The 15,545-nt window shown below is 40.4% G+C and overlaps 1 protein-coding gene across 8 annotated transcripts in view; it reads right to left on the bottom strand.

Moving 5' to 3' along the window:
* Nucleotides 1-15,545, bottom strand: part of PCDH15 (protocadherin related 15) — a 990,968-nt gene that overhangs the window by 169,160 nt on the left and 806,263 nt on the right. For all 8 annotated transcript variants that reach the window (XM_046942815.1, XM_046942814.1, XM_046942813.1 and 5 more), the window contains 2 exons: nucleotides 12,587-12,699; nucleotides 98-304 (listed from right to left, as the gene is read on the bottom strand). In XM_046942815.1, the coding sequence (XP_046798771.1) occupies nucleotides 98-304; nucleotides 12,587-12,699 (320 nt within the window). The remainder of the gene's footprint in view (nucleotides 1-97; nucleotides 305-12,586; nucleotides 12,700-15,545) is intronic.

Below are 15,545 nucleotides of genomic sequence, written 5' to 3'. Positions count from 1 at the left end.
TTCAATAAAAACATGAAAAAAAAAATTCAGTAAACACTAGTATGAGAGTATTTTAGTCTCCATTTAAGACTACAAGTTTCTATACAGAGAGACGTACCTCCTCAACATCGTTGTCCAACACCGTGATTTGTAATGGAGAGGTCAGATTCCGGCTATCTGAGATGGTTGTTCCCACTGGGGAGGATTCAAGGATAAAGCCCTCGTATGTAGATTTTGTGAAGTAAGGCTTCTGATTGTTCTCATCAAGGACTTCAATATGTAAATTGGCAAAGGCAGGAAGAGGATGGCCATTGTCTTGTTCAGCCTAAAAAATAACAGAAAGCTCATCTGTCAAAGGGTCTCACAGACAGAGAAGTAACAAACAGCTACTAACCAGTACTGGCTTGCTTTTCTGAATTCAAACCAGTTGCACATCACATAGATCAATGTATTATGAGATTTTGCGTTGGGAAATAAAAAAGAAATGCCAATGACAAATTACCTAGGCTGTAAGAGCAAGAATAGCTGCAGTTACACTAACCTCTATAGTCAAAATAAAACTCAGAAGCTACACAATATACACATGGAATCTTTCTTTACAGTATCGAGATTTTGGGAAAATCCAGAAAGGAAGAAAGGAAACTGTAAACTGCTGACTCTGTATGACATAACTTGCACCTACGTCAGCAAGAGAGTTAAACCAGAAGATGATGACAGTAGCTGTGGACATAGAGTACTTCCTATGGATTCCTGGGTATGACACTTTCTCCCCATCACGCACCCATCTTGGTAGTGGTAAGAGGACTTTTAATTTTATCTTTGTCTATTTAAAATGTCAAGCAAGATCACTCCTTCCTATTACTACTCGTCACCTTCCAACAGCCATGCCTCCCCTCCCAAGTGTTAGTCATCGATAGTTTCACTTGATCTATTCTTATTTTCAAACTTCCTACATACAAAAGCACTCTTTTCTCCTTCCAGCATGCTAATCCACCGTGTAAGGATGGATTTGATTTTTTTTTTTAGTGACTACCTGTGATCAATTACAGCAAACACAAGCATGGAAGGCAGAAGATAGCTAATTTGTTCTTCAATTTCTAAAAGGCAAACCAATTTTAATTACAGCACAGCTCACAACTCTGCAAAAAGACATCAGCAGAGTACTGTCAGTCTCACACTCCTATGGCTTTATTTCCAACATCCGTAAGCACGAAGAACTCAACATTGCAATAGTAGTGCTGTACCTTTCTGCAGACATGGGAAATCCGTAATATAACAAAATGCTGAGGAGTTAAATACTTCGGACGAGACAGAACAGTACCTAATCCACTACTAACCATACTTCCAGTTTGCAGAGATTTTCATTCTGGTATTTTGCCTATTACAGCTAATTCCTTGTTTATTCAAGCCCAAAACTTTAGGAGGCTCCTTCTGGAAACCCACAGTTTTTATTCCAGCTGCAATTTACTTTTTCTTTCTTCTCTAGTTCAGTTTCTTTCATTTTCATTGGTCTAATAGGTGTTAGTTTGATACAGAGCTCTGCTTTGTTCACAGAAAAATTACAGTTGCAAGAGTAAGAATAACATAGAAAAAATACACTGTTAATAATCAACAGTTTAATTTGAAATTAAAAAAGTGTAAATATCAAAATTGTTATTTTTCTCAGTAATTAATAAGAAACTCATTCAGAAGACTCAGTTCTTAGGAAGAAAGTATTTTCCTGTTGACAGGGATGGGTAACAATGAGACTGTCAGAGATTTAAAGCATCCCCCAACCTCCCTGCTTGTACATGGCTATTTTCTTACTGCCAAGGTGAGATCTGGCAAGTGGGTCATGCATATCCAGGCACTGCCATCTGAAAGTAATGTATCTTTTCTGACAGGGTTATATTTGGCTAATGAAACAAAACCCTACTGAAGAAACTGCAAGTTCTGCAAGTTCTTCTCTGGTACATCAACATTTCAGTCATCAGGATGCAGGAGGTGACATACTGCTCTTCATATGTACTTCAGGTGATCCAAGTAGAGGTGCCCACTAAGACAACACCAGAAGAGCTATGTTCTTGCCCAAAAGAACATGCTTTACTGACAAAAAGACCCACTCTTCAAACCAACCAAAGGTGGATATTATATGAATAAATGGGCTTGCACTTCTGCAATGAAGACGTTTCAGATGATGATGTACAATCATAAGGAGGCAATAATAGAGGAAAAAAAAAAACAAATGTACTGCAAAGCCTTGTCCATACCAACACACACTGAGATGAAGACTTAAGTCAGGAAACCTATCTGTAAGAGAACAGCAGGTACCATCATGCTACCATCGAGACACACAGAATTAAGACTCCGGCAAGTTCTGCTTTAGATAGGGGAAGAAAGAAAAAAAGAAGGGCAAATTAACACCAAAAGTGTTAAATAACTCTCAAATAAAAACTGCGTAGCTACATTCGTTACATACTATATATATATTACCTATTATATATGTTTTATACTGAAACACCATCAACTTCACTTATTCAAAGCACAGGACAAAGCAGTTCACAGAAAGAGAGAGGAAATGAAAGCAATGCTATAGACTCCCTGAATCATAGAATCACCAAGGTTGGAAAAGACCCAAAGGATCACCTAGTCCAACCATCCACCCAACACCAATACTTCTCACTAAACCATGTCCCTCAGCACAATGTCCAAATGTTCCTTAACACCTCCAGGCTCGGTGACTCCACCACCTCTCTGGGCAGCCCATTCCAGTGCCTGACTACCCTTTCAGAGAAGTAGTATTTCCTAACGTCCAGCCTGAACCTTCCCTGGTGCAGTTCAAGCCATTATCTACTGGAACATCCAGAACACACAGCTTAGTTCCTTGTTGAGCTACCGGAGAGGTGCTTGCTGAGAAAAACTGCCTTTGGCAACAGAACAACCTCCAGATGGACAGATGACAACACAAGACTGCAGGTGCTCCTGCTGCACCATCTCTGCTCCCTGTGCTCGCTGTCACAGGAGGAGGGCTGGACAGGCTGGGAGGTGGGGACACCCAGATGGGCTGGGGAGACACAGCTGCTGAGGAATGCAGAGGGCTGAGTACAGCATCTTCACTGTTTTGTGCCAGAAAGAACCATGTGCTCTATCCCACACCACATAGAGTCACAGTGTCATCTCCTGCAGTGCAGACCAGCACTGATTTGCCCCAGAGGAGCATGTGCTATAAAGCAAAACACAGTGTCACCTTTGCTTAAACTCAGGGTTCCTCCTTCCTTCTGGATGTACAGAATCTGACTTCTGAACTTCATCCGTGTATAACGCTTCAGGAATACTTAGTGCAGGAAAGCCATTATGAAAGCTGTTAATTCCAAGCAGTGTCAGCTCAAAGCTTTGACCTCCTAGAAGACGGCCGCCACCTCTTTCAACCCGCTACAACTCACCTCAACATCATTCCTTCCACCAAACATACAAACCCTACCTACAGGGACAGCGGTAGCATGGAGGCAATGAAGCACTGCCATACCAGTTCAGTCCCAAGCTCTGCCTGCTTGCTCAGCACCCAAGGAGATTCATGGGAACGTACGCCAATCCGGATCAGATTCCTTTAAATGAGAATTCTGTCGCACTTTGTGAGCTCTGACTGCCATAATGCTGAGGTCAGCAAATACCCGACATCAGCTACCAGCCCAACCATTCTATAGGACCAGTCTGTTATCAAAAAAAAAAAAACAACTTTGATCATGTTCCGGATGAAGAAAAGCTTGGCAACAATTAAGAGCCACCAGTCTTTCCTTCTTTTCTCTACGCTTTTCTACCTGCACTTGAGTCCCCAAGTCATTTGCTTTTTACTATCACAATCCTCTTAAATTCCCTGAACGATTCAATCTATTTATGCAACGAAACACTTAGGGTGTTTTCCTTATGCTTTTCCAGCCTAAGCCTGTTATATCTGCACCGACCAGGTTAGCTTCTGGATATCGTTTCTTCAAAACTGTGATCAAATCATGGCATTTTTTTTTCTGCAGGACATGGCATGGGAGATGCATGAATAATTTAGAATGATCTATTTGGACTCATTTTTGCTACCACTCATAAAATAACCAGGAGCAGATTTAAAACTTCTTCGATGGATAAATACAACTTCAAATTTTTATCCTCTATCAGACCTTCTTTAAAAAAAAAAATGCAAAATTAATGGTTTATGTGAAAATAACTGCATACAGTAACATTATGCCTGTTACTTTTTCTGATTCAGCAGTAATGACATCTGTTAATGCCAACATCCAACTTTCTAGGTTACAACTGACATGAAGCTTGAAAAATACCTGCATCTTCATGCATACAATTCTATGCCAAAAACTGCCACTGCATCATATACATTTAAATGCTCATGTAAAACAAACAAACAAACAAACAAAAAAAAAAAGGATATTTGATGAGGATATCTTAAAAAATTGAAGTTGGGCTTCGGAAAGATAAAAAAAAGAAAGGTTATTTTGCTATTCGAAATCAATACTGCTTCTAGATTTGATGCATCCATTTAGGCACACTGAAAATGAACTACACTGCACTTCACCATTAAACAACACTAGCATAACCAGCAGGCTGCCGGAGACACTAATGGAGACAAACCGGAAGGGGCAATGCCTAGCTGGCACCCATCTGTACACCCTGTCAGCAGGGTCAGCCTTTTGGTCTAGGGTACAAGCACCTCAGTGAGAACCACAAATACATAATTCTGCTGCCATAATTGCCTTTAAGCCTTGCTCTCATCTCCATTTCCAAAAATGGCCAAAATGCTCTGAACAGCCACTGGGTATAACCTAGCATTTTGCAAGGGACAACAAAAGAAGGAAAAGCCTCTGGGAGACATGTGAGAGCTCACTGGAAGAGGTGTAATTTGGAGACAAGTGGGCAGGCCATTTTCTGTTTAACAGAAGAACAAGGGAAGAGCCCAGGAACTTCAGACATTAAAACTTAAACTTGACTTCCGGCTGTGAAGAAGAGAGAAACATAATAAAGTACTGAAACCAATATAACTGGAAAAGAACAGTCAGCACAGGTTCAGAGAAGGAAGGTCAGGTCTGAAAAGCTTAATTTTCATTTGTATTTTTAAAGTGCATGACTGAATTGGGAAATAAAGGTGAGCCTTGGGACGTAATTTATCTAGATTTAGGGTAAGGATTGTATATCACACACTGGATTAACATACAAGGTCAGAAAGTACAGCATAAGAAACGAGCTACTGAAATGGATTAAAAATTGGCTAAAGGACAAGCAGCACCAAGTATCTTCAGAACAGAGAAGGAATTTGACTTTACTGTCAGTGAAGCCTGCCATGTGGCAGTGAAATGATATTGGCACATAACGTGTCTAGACAGCGCGCTTTAAAAATCCCAAAATACGCATCTTTATTTCACGTGTCAAGGGTAAGAGACTTCAGCGCCAGAATACGATGCTTTAAGTTAACAGTAATACTTCCAGCTGACCATCTTTCCACTAAATAAAACTTCCTTCTTCCCTTATTTTAAAGAAAACGCCAGAAAATGTCAACTACAAAACGGTAAGTGATGGATGGATGGAGTTTGAGACAGAAACCAAAGAAATCCTGTTTATAGCAGAGAGAAAGCACAACTATTTCTGCTAATGAAACACATTAAAGAGTTTACCGTTTATGGATTTTAATCTTTCTGTTGCTCTGTGCATAATGACATATAATTTGTGGTCAATCTTAACGCACAGTCACTGGTCTCGTCTAACGTGTAGCTGCGATTTAATACTGAGATGCTGCTAAAAGGCTATTTTCAGTATGTAAGTGTTAACTCTGGGAAAAGACTGGCTTCTCAATTATGATATTAATGTCTTGGAAAGGTTTTAAGAAGCATTTTCCTGCCCCTATGCTATTCACAAATACTAACCCTGCACTCAGCTTTTCATTTCCACAACTCTTGTCACTGTATTACATACAAGACATAAAAAGGCCACGTCAAAGAGAACAGAAATTTCCAGATTACTTGGACTCGGTACACTTCTGCTACAGAGATAAGTCACCAGAAGTAATTGAATACCGAGTTCACGTAAGGGATGAACTTTTGAAAAGCCAATTTGAAATACAGTTATTGTACTTAATACCTACAGGAGATGCACAGCAGTTCAGCCAAGCTAATGATTGTAGATTTCATCGTTGTCAGGAAGCGGACTGACCAAGTCTTTAATGAAAAACCATTTCTTCCATTCTTTTTCTAATCTGTCGCTGAGAGTACAAAAACACTCTCATTTGTTCAGCTCGTGATCTATTTTGAGGCAGAGCAATCACCCTGTTTCCCATTATAGCTGATACATCTCTAATGTTGTGTGAGAGTGGCAGAAGAGAATATCTTCAGCTGCATTTCAAAAGAGAGACAAAAACAAAGCAGCTCCAGAACAAGAGCAACACATTTTTGGAAGATCCTACTTGTCACATGGGCTATATTTTATATTCTACTTTGCACTCAAGAGGAACTTGAGAGGAAGCAGCCAAAGTCACTGATATTTAGGAACACAAATATTTTAACATACAGGTTACTTTCTGGAGATCTCTTCAATAGCAGACACTGCAAAGGTTTTTGTTGTTTCTGGTTTTTTAAGCTGCCATCTGTTGCAGCCCTCACACACAGTTCAGACTGGTAAATCTTCATAATCGTTTTATTTAGCTACAATCACATCGATTAAATAAAATAAAGAGGGCTTTATTCTTCCAGCCAAAATTCCTATTTGCCACCACTGTACAATGTAGAAGAACAACAAAGAAGAATAAGCACACAACCTCTTAAGTGCACGAAAATAGATTTTTCAAGATAGAATCACAGAATTGCTCAGGTTGGAAAAGACCTTAAAGATCATGAGGTCCAAACATGAGCTAACCATACTACCCTAACTCTAACAACCCTCTGCTAAATCATGTCCCTGAGCACCAGATCCAAACGGTTTCTAAACACATTCAGGGATACAATGGAAAAGAGGGACAGCGACAGCTAGCTTGAACAAAGTAATGACTAAAAGTCAGCAAATAAATGGTGCCAAGAGATCAATATAGGATGAGAAAAATTGGAGGCTGATTATTATTATTATTACAAAAAATACCAAACACTGCAATATCAGAAATTTCTGAAGTGAAAAAAAGTCTGTTCAGGACTTAATTCACAAAACCTTATGGATGTCTTCAACAGCAGCCCAGGACTTTGCAGCCTAGTGAGGCTCAAGTGGTGCTTGTTGTCTGCCTGCTACCACTGTGCTTTCTTCTGGTGTTTTTTTTTTTTCCAATTCTTAATAAAAGAACATCAAAAGAACAACAAAACTAGATCAGATCAATAATCCATGCAGTGCAACATCACAACTGCAAGCAGCAGCCAAAGAAGCCAATAGAGAAACGTAAGCAGCTCCCATTTCCTAAACTGGAAATCCTCTGAGTTTCTCTGAGGGCTGTTACTCAACGAACCTGCCTGGGCCCCCCTTAAGCCCATGCCAACCTTCAGCCCCACACCGCCGCCTATCAAAGCACTCTGCAGGCAAACTACATCAGACGAACAACCTCCTCCTGTTTTCAACTTGCAACCTGCTTGCATCATTTGACAACTCCTCGCTCTTGCATCGCAGAAATGAGCTACCGATTCCTCTTCACTCTCAGAATTACATTATATTTCACGTGTTTCTGCCGTGTTCCTTCCCTCCAATTTGAAATTCCTTTAGTTCTGTCCTGTCTTTTTAGCACTGTCCTTTCAGCACTGTGGTCAAGGTACACACACAGCCTGGACCTATAGAGTACCACAATGATCCTCTCCTGTTCTGTTCTCCATTTTTCCTAATGATTTCTAATACCCAATTTGCTTTTTCTTGACAGCCACAGATCACTGAGCCAACCTTCACTCTCAGCCATCAGTTACAGCACCAATATCTCATTCCCAAGCCAGAGGAGATACCATCACTGTATATAAGGATCTTTTCTGACTTGTTTCACCCTATTTTTAGCTATTCCGAATTTTATCAGTCATTTTATCATCCATTTATTTCTTCTCACACAAAGTCCACAGAAGTATCTTGGCAGGCTGAAGAAATGAGCAGATGGGAATGTAATCATATCCAAAAAAAGGGAAATGCCAAGTTCTGCACCTGGGGAGGAACACCTCCAGTACTTGTTAGGAGACAGCCAGCCGGAAAGCAGCTTTACTAAGCAGTACCTGGGGGTCCTGCTGGATGAACTGAACAACATGCCCTCAGAAAAGCTGTACTGCATTAAGAGAAGTGCTGCCAGCAGGCTGCATGCTGTTTAGCACAGGCCAGGCATCTGAAGGTCACTTCTGTGCAAAAACTCATGTACAGATTCATGCACTTAAGCACAAGATAGACTCACATATTGGGCCAGGTTGCCCTGAGATTGTAGCATCTCCAGCCTGGAAAGTATTGAGCCCCATCCACATTGCAGGGTAGCTGCAATAGTCAGTCTCCAGAGATGCCCGCCAATCTCCACATTTCTACTGCTGTGTAGTAGCTCAAATTCATAATAAGCATTGTTATTTCACCTTAGAGATTATTCCCAAGGTTCTTAAGAAGGGTTCTAAGCCCAGTGATGTCCTTGGTGACTTATCCTTTGAAACTGATCATTACCTTGCCCTCTGCATCGCCTAGTGGGAGAAGCATCCTCTAAGCACCTCTTTCTGCTTTCAACTCTACTCTGAAAATAAGTCTTTGTTTGATGAGCACCCATGTCCACTGCTTAGTCTTGAGATCACTGCTGAATGCCCAGCTCTTCTCATACGATGCATTGACCTGCAATAGCCTCTCCACACAACTAAGATGGAATCTGGTCTGGCTGATAGTGGGGCTCAGTCTCTACATGCATACCCCAAGCAAGTAAAACTTCCTTACACAAACCTCCTGTCCCCAGTCACAGCCTATATAAATGCCACTGATAAGCGGGCAGGAAAAAAAGAAAGCCTTCTAAAACTTGGAAATCACACTCCACTCAGAGATTCAAGTCTGGTGAGCACACAGAGAAAATATAGCTGTTGCAAAGTTCAACATCACTGCTTGCAGAATAGGACCCCAAACCAATTTCCATGTAATGGTGGAATTTCTAAGTCTGTTCAGCTCTGACATCTTGCATTGACCTTCTGCTACTGCTGAAACAACAAGGAAACACAATCTCACTACAGAATTGTTTCTATGGCATTATCTGCAATGGGGTTAATGACAGTCCGACTGAAATGCCATCTGGGGAAAACAGATTTTTGAGGCAGGTATGTCAGATTTGGAAAACATTCACTAGGGATATTCTTCAAGATAATCTGCACAGCTGCCACACAGTGCTGAAGAGTACTTTTGCTACTGACTACGTTGAGAAGGCACCAAAAAAAACCCCCATGCGGCTGTCATAAAGCAATTCCTTTTCATAAGAGGCTGTTCCCTAAGAGCTCTAAAACCTTCACAACCAAGGAAAAGCCTCGTTAAAAAGCTAGGCTACAAATGTTACTCGAGGCTGGGAACTTATTCCTCACTTCCCTTTTAAAAAAATGGACCATCATTCTCTAGGTACGATCTTGCTCCTTGTCCAGCAAACAAGACACCCATCAAATCCAGATCTTTTCAACGCAAAGGGAAGGATGTAGTGGGGTACTGCATCAAAGGTCTTGCTCAAGTTCAGAAAGATGACATCAGTGGCTCCTCCCTTGTCCAGTGATGCAGCTAGGCCATGGTACACGGTTGACTTTTAGCTCTGCAAGTAGTCATGATGTTTTTAATAAATCACCAAGAACTCATTATGTTGATCCGACAGTCCTTGTAACCTCACCACTTACCTTCAGCCCACTCTGAAAGCGATACTCTCTGAAAGTCCCTAGGAACTAAATGACCCTCACCACGTATCAAAATATGACCTCTTACAGGTGTGGCAAATTCCTCTGTAGTGTAGCATTGCTATTTATTAGTATCTCATGGACTACGTAAGCACACCTAGTCTTCATCCACCCACTCATTTTGTTAGTTGATCTTAGTGCTCTGCCAGGTTAGATTTTGTCTGATTGATAAATAACTGATGTTCAAATAGGAAAGGAACAAAGTGCATCAACTTGTCTAGTTTTCCTGTTTCCAGAGGTACACACATCTAAATCAGCAACAACGTAAATCAGTCCTCACTCCTACTTTTCCAAGCTCATGACAACAGGCATGTAGTTTCATTTCTACAGTACAATGGTCATGTTCTTTCCAGAAAGATGATCATTCTTTCCAAGCAGCTATATCCCCTTCTAAAAGCAAATGCAAAGTTAAAAGCAGAAGCAAGGTAAACTCTACTTTGGAATAAGCTAATTACATACCTTCCTGTTACATTTTTTTTTGTCCTCCAGGAGAAAGAGCAGCTGTAGTGACAATGCTGAGGAAATGTACTTTTAATTGGTTTATTGCTTTACTGAGGATCTCAGCAGATGCTTAAAGCAGGGCTCCATTCACAGGCTTACAAATTTGAGATAAGGAGGCCTCACATACAGTATGTTTTTTGTTGCAGTATTAGAGGGACTGGAAAACTCTTTCAGGTTCAACACACTAAATCCACCTGTTTCTTGTGTCAGCCTTACAGTTGCCATATGGAAATGCAAATGGGAAAGACAAGAGAGCATATTTAGAAGAAGTCCCCATTGCTCTGCAAGGAACAGAAGCAAGAGGTATTTCCATGGGATAGCCAGGAAGTTTTCTACCTTACTATAAAACACCTGGAGATAGCTACAAGGCTGAAAACCAGCTTTTCTTAATAAGAAATTTAGCTTTTTCACTCGTCTTCCTATGTGAGAATTAAACATTTATCAGCTAGGCACTTTTAATGTAAAAAATAATAATAATAATTAAAAAATCAGCACACCAATTTCCTGCCCATCCTGCCTCACACATTCTATAAGCATGTATTGACTTAACTGCCTGTTGCTTTTTGCCTTTTTTCCTTTCACAGAATCATAGAATTGCTAAGGTTGGAAAAGACCCTCAGAATCACCAAGTCCAACCATTCGCCCTTCATCAATGGTTCTCGCTAAACCATGTCCCTCAGCACAACATCCAAATGTTCTTTGAACACCTCCAGGGTCGGTGACTCCACCACCTCTCTGGGCAGCCCATTCCAGTTTTTGTATTTTGGAAGCAAAAAAACACCTGATCAGCTGATACCAGAGGTGTAGATTTAAGAATTACATTTAGCAGGTCATGCAAAACCAGTGTGTTTTATGTTTAAGGAGAAGCATAACTCGTGTATTTACTGAGACTTCTACACCTGCGTTTATTCGTCCATCGCCATGACAGTAGAACTATGCAGCAGAAAGATAGGGCAAAACTGGATTACAGAAGATTCCAACTGCAGATCATTTCACTCCAAGCATATGCAAAGCTTTGCGCTTGGATGCACAAATGCAATAATCAAGAATTAACAAGTTATTCAAAATGCCTCTATGTTGCAATATTGCTTCTCTTCTGCCACTCTTATGATGACACGTTCCTCTGAATATACAGGAAGTACATTAATAAACAGCACATTAATGAATTTATTATCATCCTCCCAGAAAAGCAGCTCTTTTGTGCTTAATAAATGCTCTGAGACAAGGAAAAAACCAAATCCTACAAGATGCAGATATACCACACTGCAGTTAGGAAAGTCCACTCTTTGTTCTACATAAAATACAATGAAAAAGCAATGGTTTGCTTGAGTATTTAAAAAACAATACTGCAATTCTTAGTCTCTTATTTGCTCCCCTGCTTACCAATAAACACAGCAAAACCTACACAATGTTCTGTGTCATTAGACAACATCTTTAAGGACAACCCAAGACTGTCTCCAAAAGAACCAAACATAATTCTGCTCTGTTGTCATTAGAAGATATCTTTACTGAATTGATTTTTAGAGTCCCTGCAGAAAATGTTGTACCTTTGCTTTAAGAGAAATTAATTCTGCATTTAACGAGTTTAGCAATTAAATATTAATATCATCACCCCGATTCTGTTTCTCTTAATTGTCAAATTAGCAAAGAAAGCACCTAATACCTAAATTATTCTACACCTGCAAAACTTGCAGTAACCAGACGAAGATTTGTTCTGAGATGTTCTATAGGGGGACACTCTTCAAAACTGCGACGTGCTTTCATTTGGGTCAGTCAAGAGCTGCACTGTCACCAAGTCAGACTGTAAAAACTAGGAGAGTGGTACACACAAAAGAGAGAGGAGCCCAACCTCTCACATCCCATCAGCGTGTGGAGGTGCTCTCACATTCAGTACTCAGACAATTATCTGTATGTATGAGATTCTCCAGCATGGGATGTGAACTGGAGAATGCTTGAAATATAAAGCTAATGCATTCTCAAGGCTACTGATTTAATAAAGAGACAACATACAAGTGGTACTCACTTGGCTCATAAGGCATCAATGTAAAACTAAATGCAACACAACTCTACCATGACTCAAACCCTTTTCAAAAATGCTTCACAGCCTTCTCCCCTATGATGGCGTCCATCAATGATAAAAATCCAAGAAAAAAGCAGCACTCTCTTCCATTTTCTCTTCTTGTCACTAGGCAGTTCTCAAAAGCATTTGGAACTAAGAATGTAGTCAAAATTACCTTAATAACCAAGTCAAACTTCTGGTGCAAATCCCTGTTTATTGGCTTCAAGAGCGTGAGTTCAGCTGTTGTGAGGTTCATATGGAAATACTGTGGATAATCCTCGGGAGTACCTGCCAAAAAACAACACTGAGATTTGAGCAAATCTGAAAGATACAGCTAAACAAAATATTTTACTCGTTATTCACCAAAAGAACAAAATCCAACCTTTTTAATGTAAGGGTAAAACATCATATAATTTGTACATGTGGCTTTACAGTCCTACAAGTAGTGTGCCTTTAATCATATCACCATTTCTTTACTTCCTCTAGTTGCGAAGGTTCTTGCCAACTGGGAACGCCACAACAGTTAATAATAGCAGAACCCCAAATACACCCTCAGTCAGTAATAATGCTGCTTCTCAGGTTCCAGGAGATATGAACACATGCAACGAGCTTAAGAGGACATACAGAGAAATGAGCCTACACTGCAAATCATTTTCTATCTGTTGCGCTCCTGAAATCCACCTTTGCTAAACATGACAGAAGTATGTTACCACTAAGCTATGCTACTGTTTGAGAACAGATGAGATGACCATTTTAGCCACAAGCATCTCAAAGAAAGCACAGCAAAAGTTAGCAATGTTGGGGTATTAATTGCCAGAAATGGATGAAGCCATAAACATGTCAGACACAGTTCAGCAATAGTCTCTTGACTACCTGACAGCAAAGCCTATAGCACATTTTTTCCCAAAAGACTAAGGTCTGCTCTGTCCTTGCTTGTCTATCAGCAAACTTCATCCACCTACCATAGTCATGTGCAACGTCCCATTTCATTTGGGTTTAATGGCCCAGCTTTCCCCTCAGCTGGCCTGACTCCCAGCTGGGAGGATGTGAGAGCCTAGATCTCAACAGAGCAAGGTTCCAAAAGCCACAGTGTAGTACAGATGCCTCAGTAAGTCCCCTAAGCACATGAGACACTGTATCTCAAAGCAGCCCTGAGTGCAAGACAAATACTGTCACACCATACCCGCAGCACCATGTAACAGGCTATAACATTCAAAATAAAAAGACCACTTCACTGATAAATGATGCTATTATTGTTCACTTTTAAACTAGAATGATTAGAAACAGCTTTTAGAAAGACCGTAGAAGACAAATTACTTCCCAAATTCATGTGCAAGAATTTAATTCACACATCATCATATGATATCCATTTGCTATATTGTGTGTGGGTATATATATCACAGAACCATATATAGGGAGACATCACAGAATCCTACACACGTATCTCATAGAATCGTATATATACACAGGCACACACATCCCACAGATATTCTGTGAATTCTATGTATACATCAACACCAGACTGGAGAGTAGTAGCAGGATCAACAACAAATCACAAAATGACCCGGGTTGGAAGGGATCTCATGGATCATGAAGCTCCAACTGCCTGCTGCAGGCAGGGCCACCAACCTCCACATTTAATACCAGACCAGGTTGCCCAGGGCCCCATCCAACCTGGCCTTGAACACCTCCAGAGATGGGGCATCCACAGCCTCTCTCGTATAACATGGGTTGATACTAATGCTGTGGAAAACCAAAAAAATGAAGGAGTAGATCCAAAAAACCACTAAGAAAAGAGAAAGTAAGGTTCCTAAAAAGACAACCAATAAACAGGGGAGAACGGAGATGGCTTAAGAAGCACTAAGTGATCTACAGTGCAGAAGGTTAAGCTAATATTGTATAAGGATAACAGGAAATAGTCTAGGACAAGAAAAGTACAACACTTAAAGGAGGAAAAGACAGCAAGGAAGATGATCAGAAAAGAATGGATTCAAGCATAACACAGCTGGAATATCCAGCTGCTTCCAGGAAGGAGGAACTGCTTACTACAGCTGTAACTGAGGAGATCATGCAGGACAGGGGAACAGCCACCATGAGAAGAGTGCTTGTAGGTCAGATGTTGTTGGAGCTGGATGAAGGTTTCACTCCATAGTTTGCTGCCTGCCAGGCAAACGCAGACAGAAATCCCTGGAAATGCTGCTGTATTTATTTATATATAAATTCAGCTCGTGATATTTGAAAATACCAAGGAAGTAGAACACTTAATCACCTGAAACTGGCGGTAAAAATCACAGAGACAGTTCCACAGCGAAAAGTAGGAACTCACTATTTCAAAGAAAGTTGGTATTTCCCAAGGAACAGACAAGAGAAAAGAAAAACCTAAAAATATTGGGTAGGCTTTCAAACAGGGGTAAGTTGTACAAAACAAGAGTAGCACAGGGTTGTGATTCAGTTCACACTAATGAAAAAATGAGGCTAAGTTGCAGATGAGCGTAAATGAGAGAATGGGCTGAGTCCTACCATAGTTTTACTTCACAATACAGTCAAGGGGAAGGAACTTGTATGCCAGGCAAAAGAGGTGGGTTGGCTGCATTGACTTGTAAATAAAAATTCCTTACGGTCAACGAGTGGGAAAAAATTATGCATGAAAAACAAAAAAGCATATGTTAGGTTTCCAAGAGATCAAGTATAAAAGGTGAACTACTACATTACGGCTCCAGTTCAGTCCTCTTATCTGAAGCACTTCATTTCATCACATCCATCAGGCAATACTTTAAACAGAAGACAACAATCCCAGTAGCACTTGGTTGCAATTAGTTCTCTATCTCAGGGTAATCCTTTAAGAATACTTAAGACCTGTTTTTCTGTCATTTTATCAATATCAGCTCCTAAGTACTTGAACAAGCACATTCAGGCATCATGATACATCCTCTGAGAGGACTGCACCCAGGTTAGAATGAAAAAGCAAGCAGAAAATAATGGGATTGGGCTGTTTCTTCATTTCCTAAGTGCTTTACCCTCAAGCTACTGCTGTCTTCAGCGGTGTTACGCTCACATCAATGTAACAAGACTTCCACAGCATTTATCTCATTGAGAAAGTCTCTTAATTCCTTTTCAGTGGATTGCTGGGGAAC

This window comes from Gallus gallus, chromosome 6, assembly GCF_016699485.2.
Source record: "Gallus gallus isolate bGalGal1 chromosome 6, bGalGal1.mat.broiler.GRCg7b, whole genome shotgun sequence".
Taxonomy (NCBI): Eukaryota; Metazoa; Chordata; class Aves; order Galliformes; family Phasianidae; genus Gallus; species Gallus gallus.
This window is presented reverse-complemented; position numbering and strand designations above follow the sequence as displayed.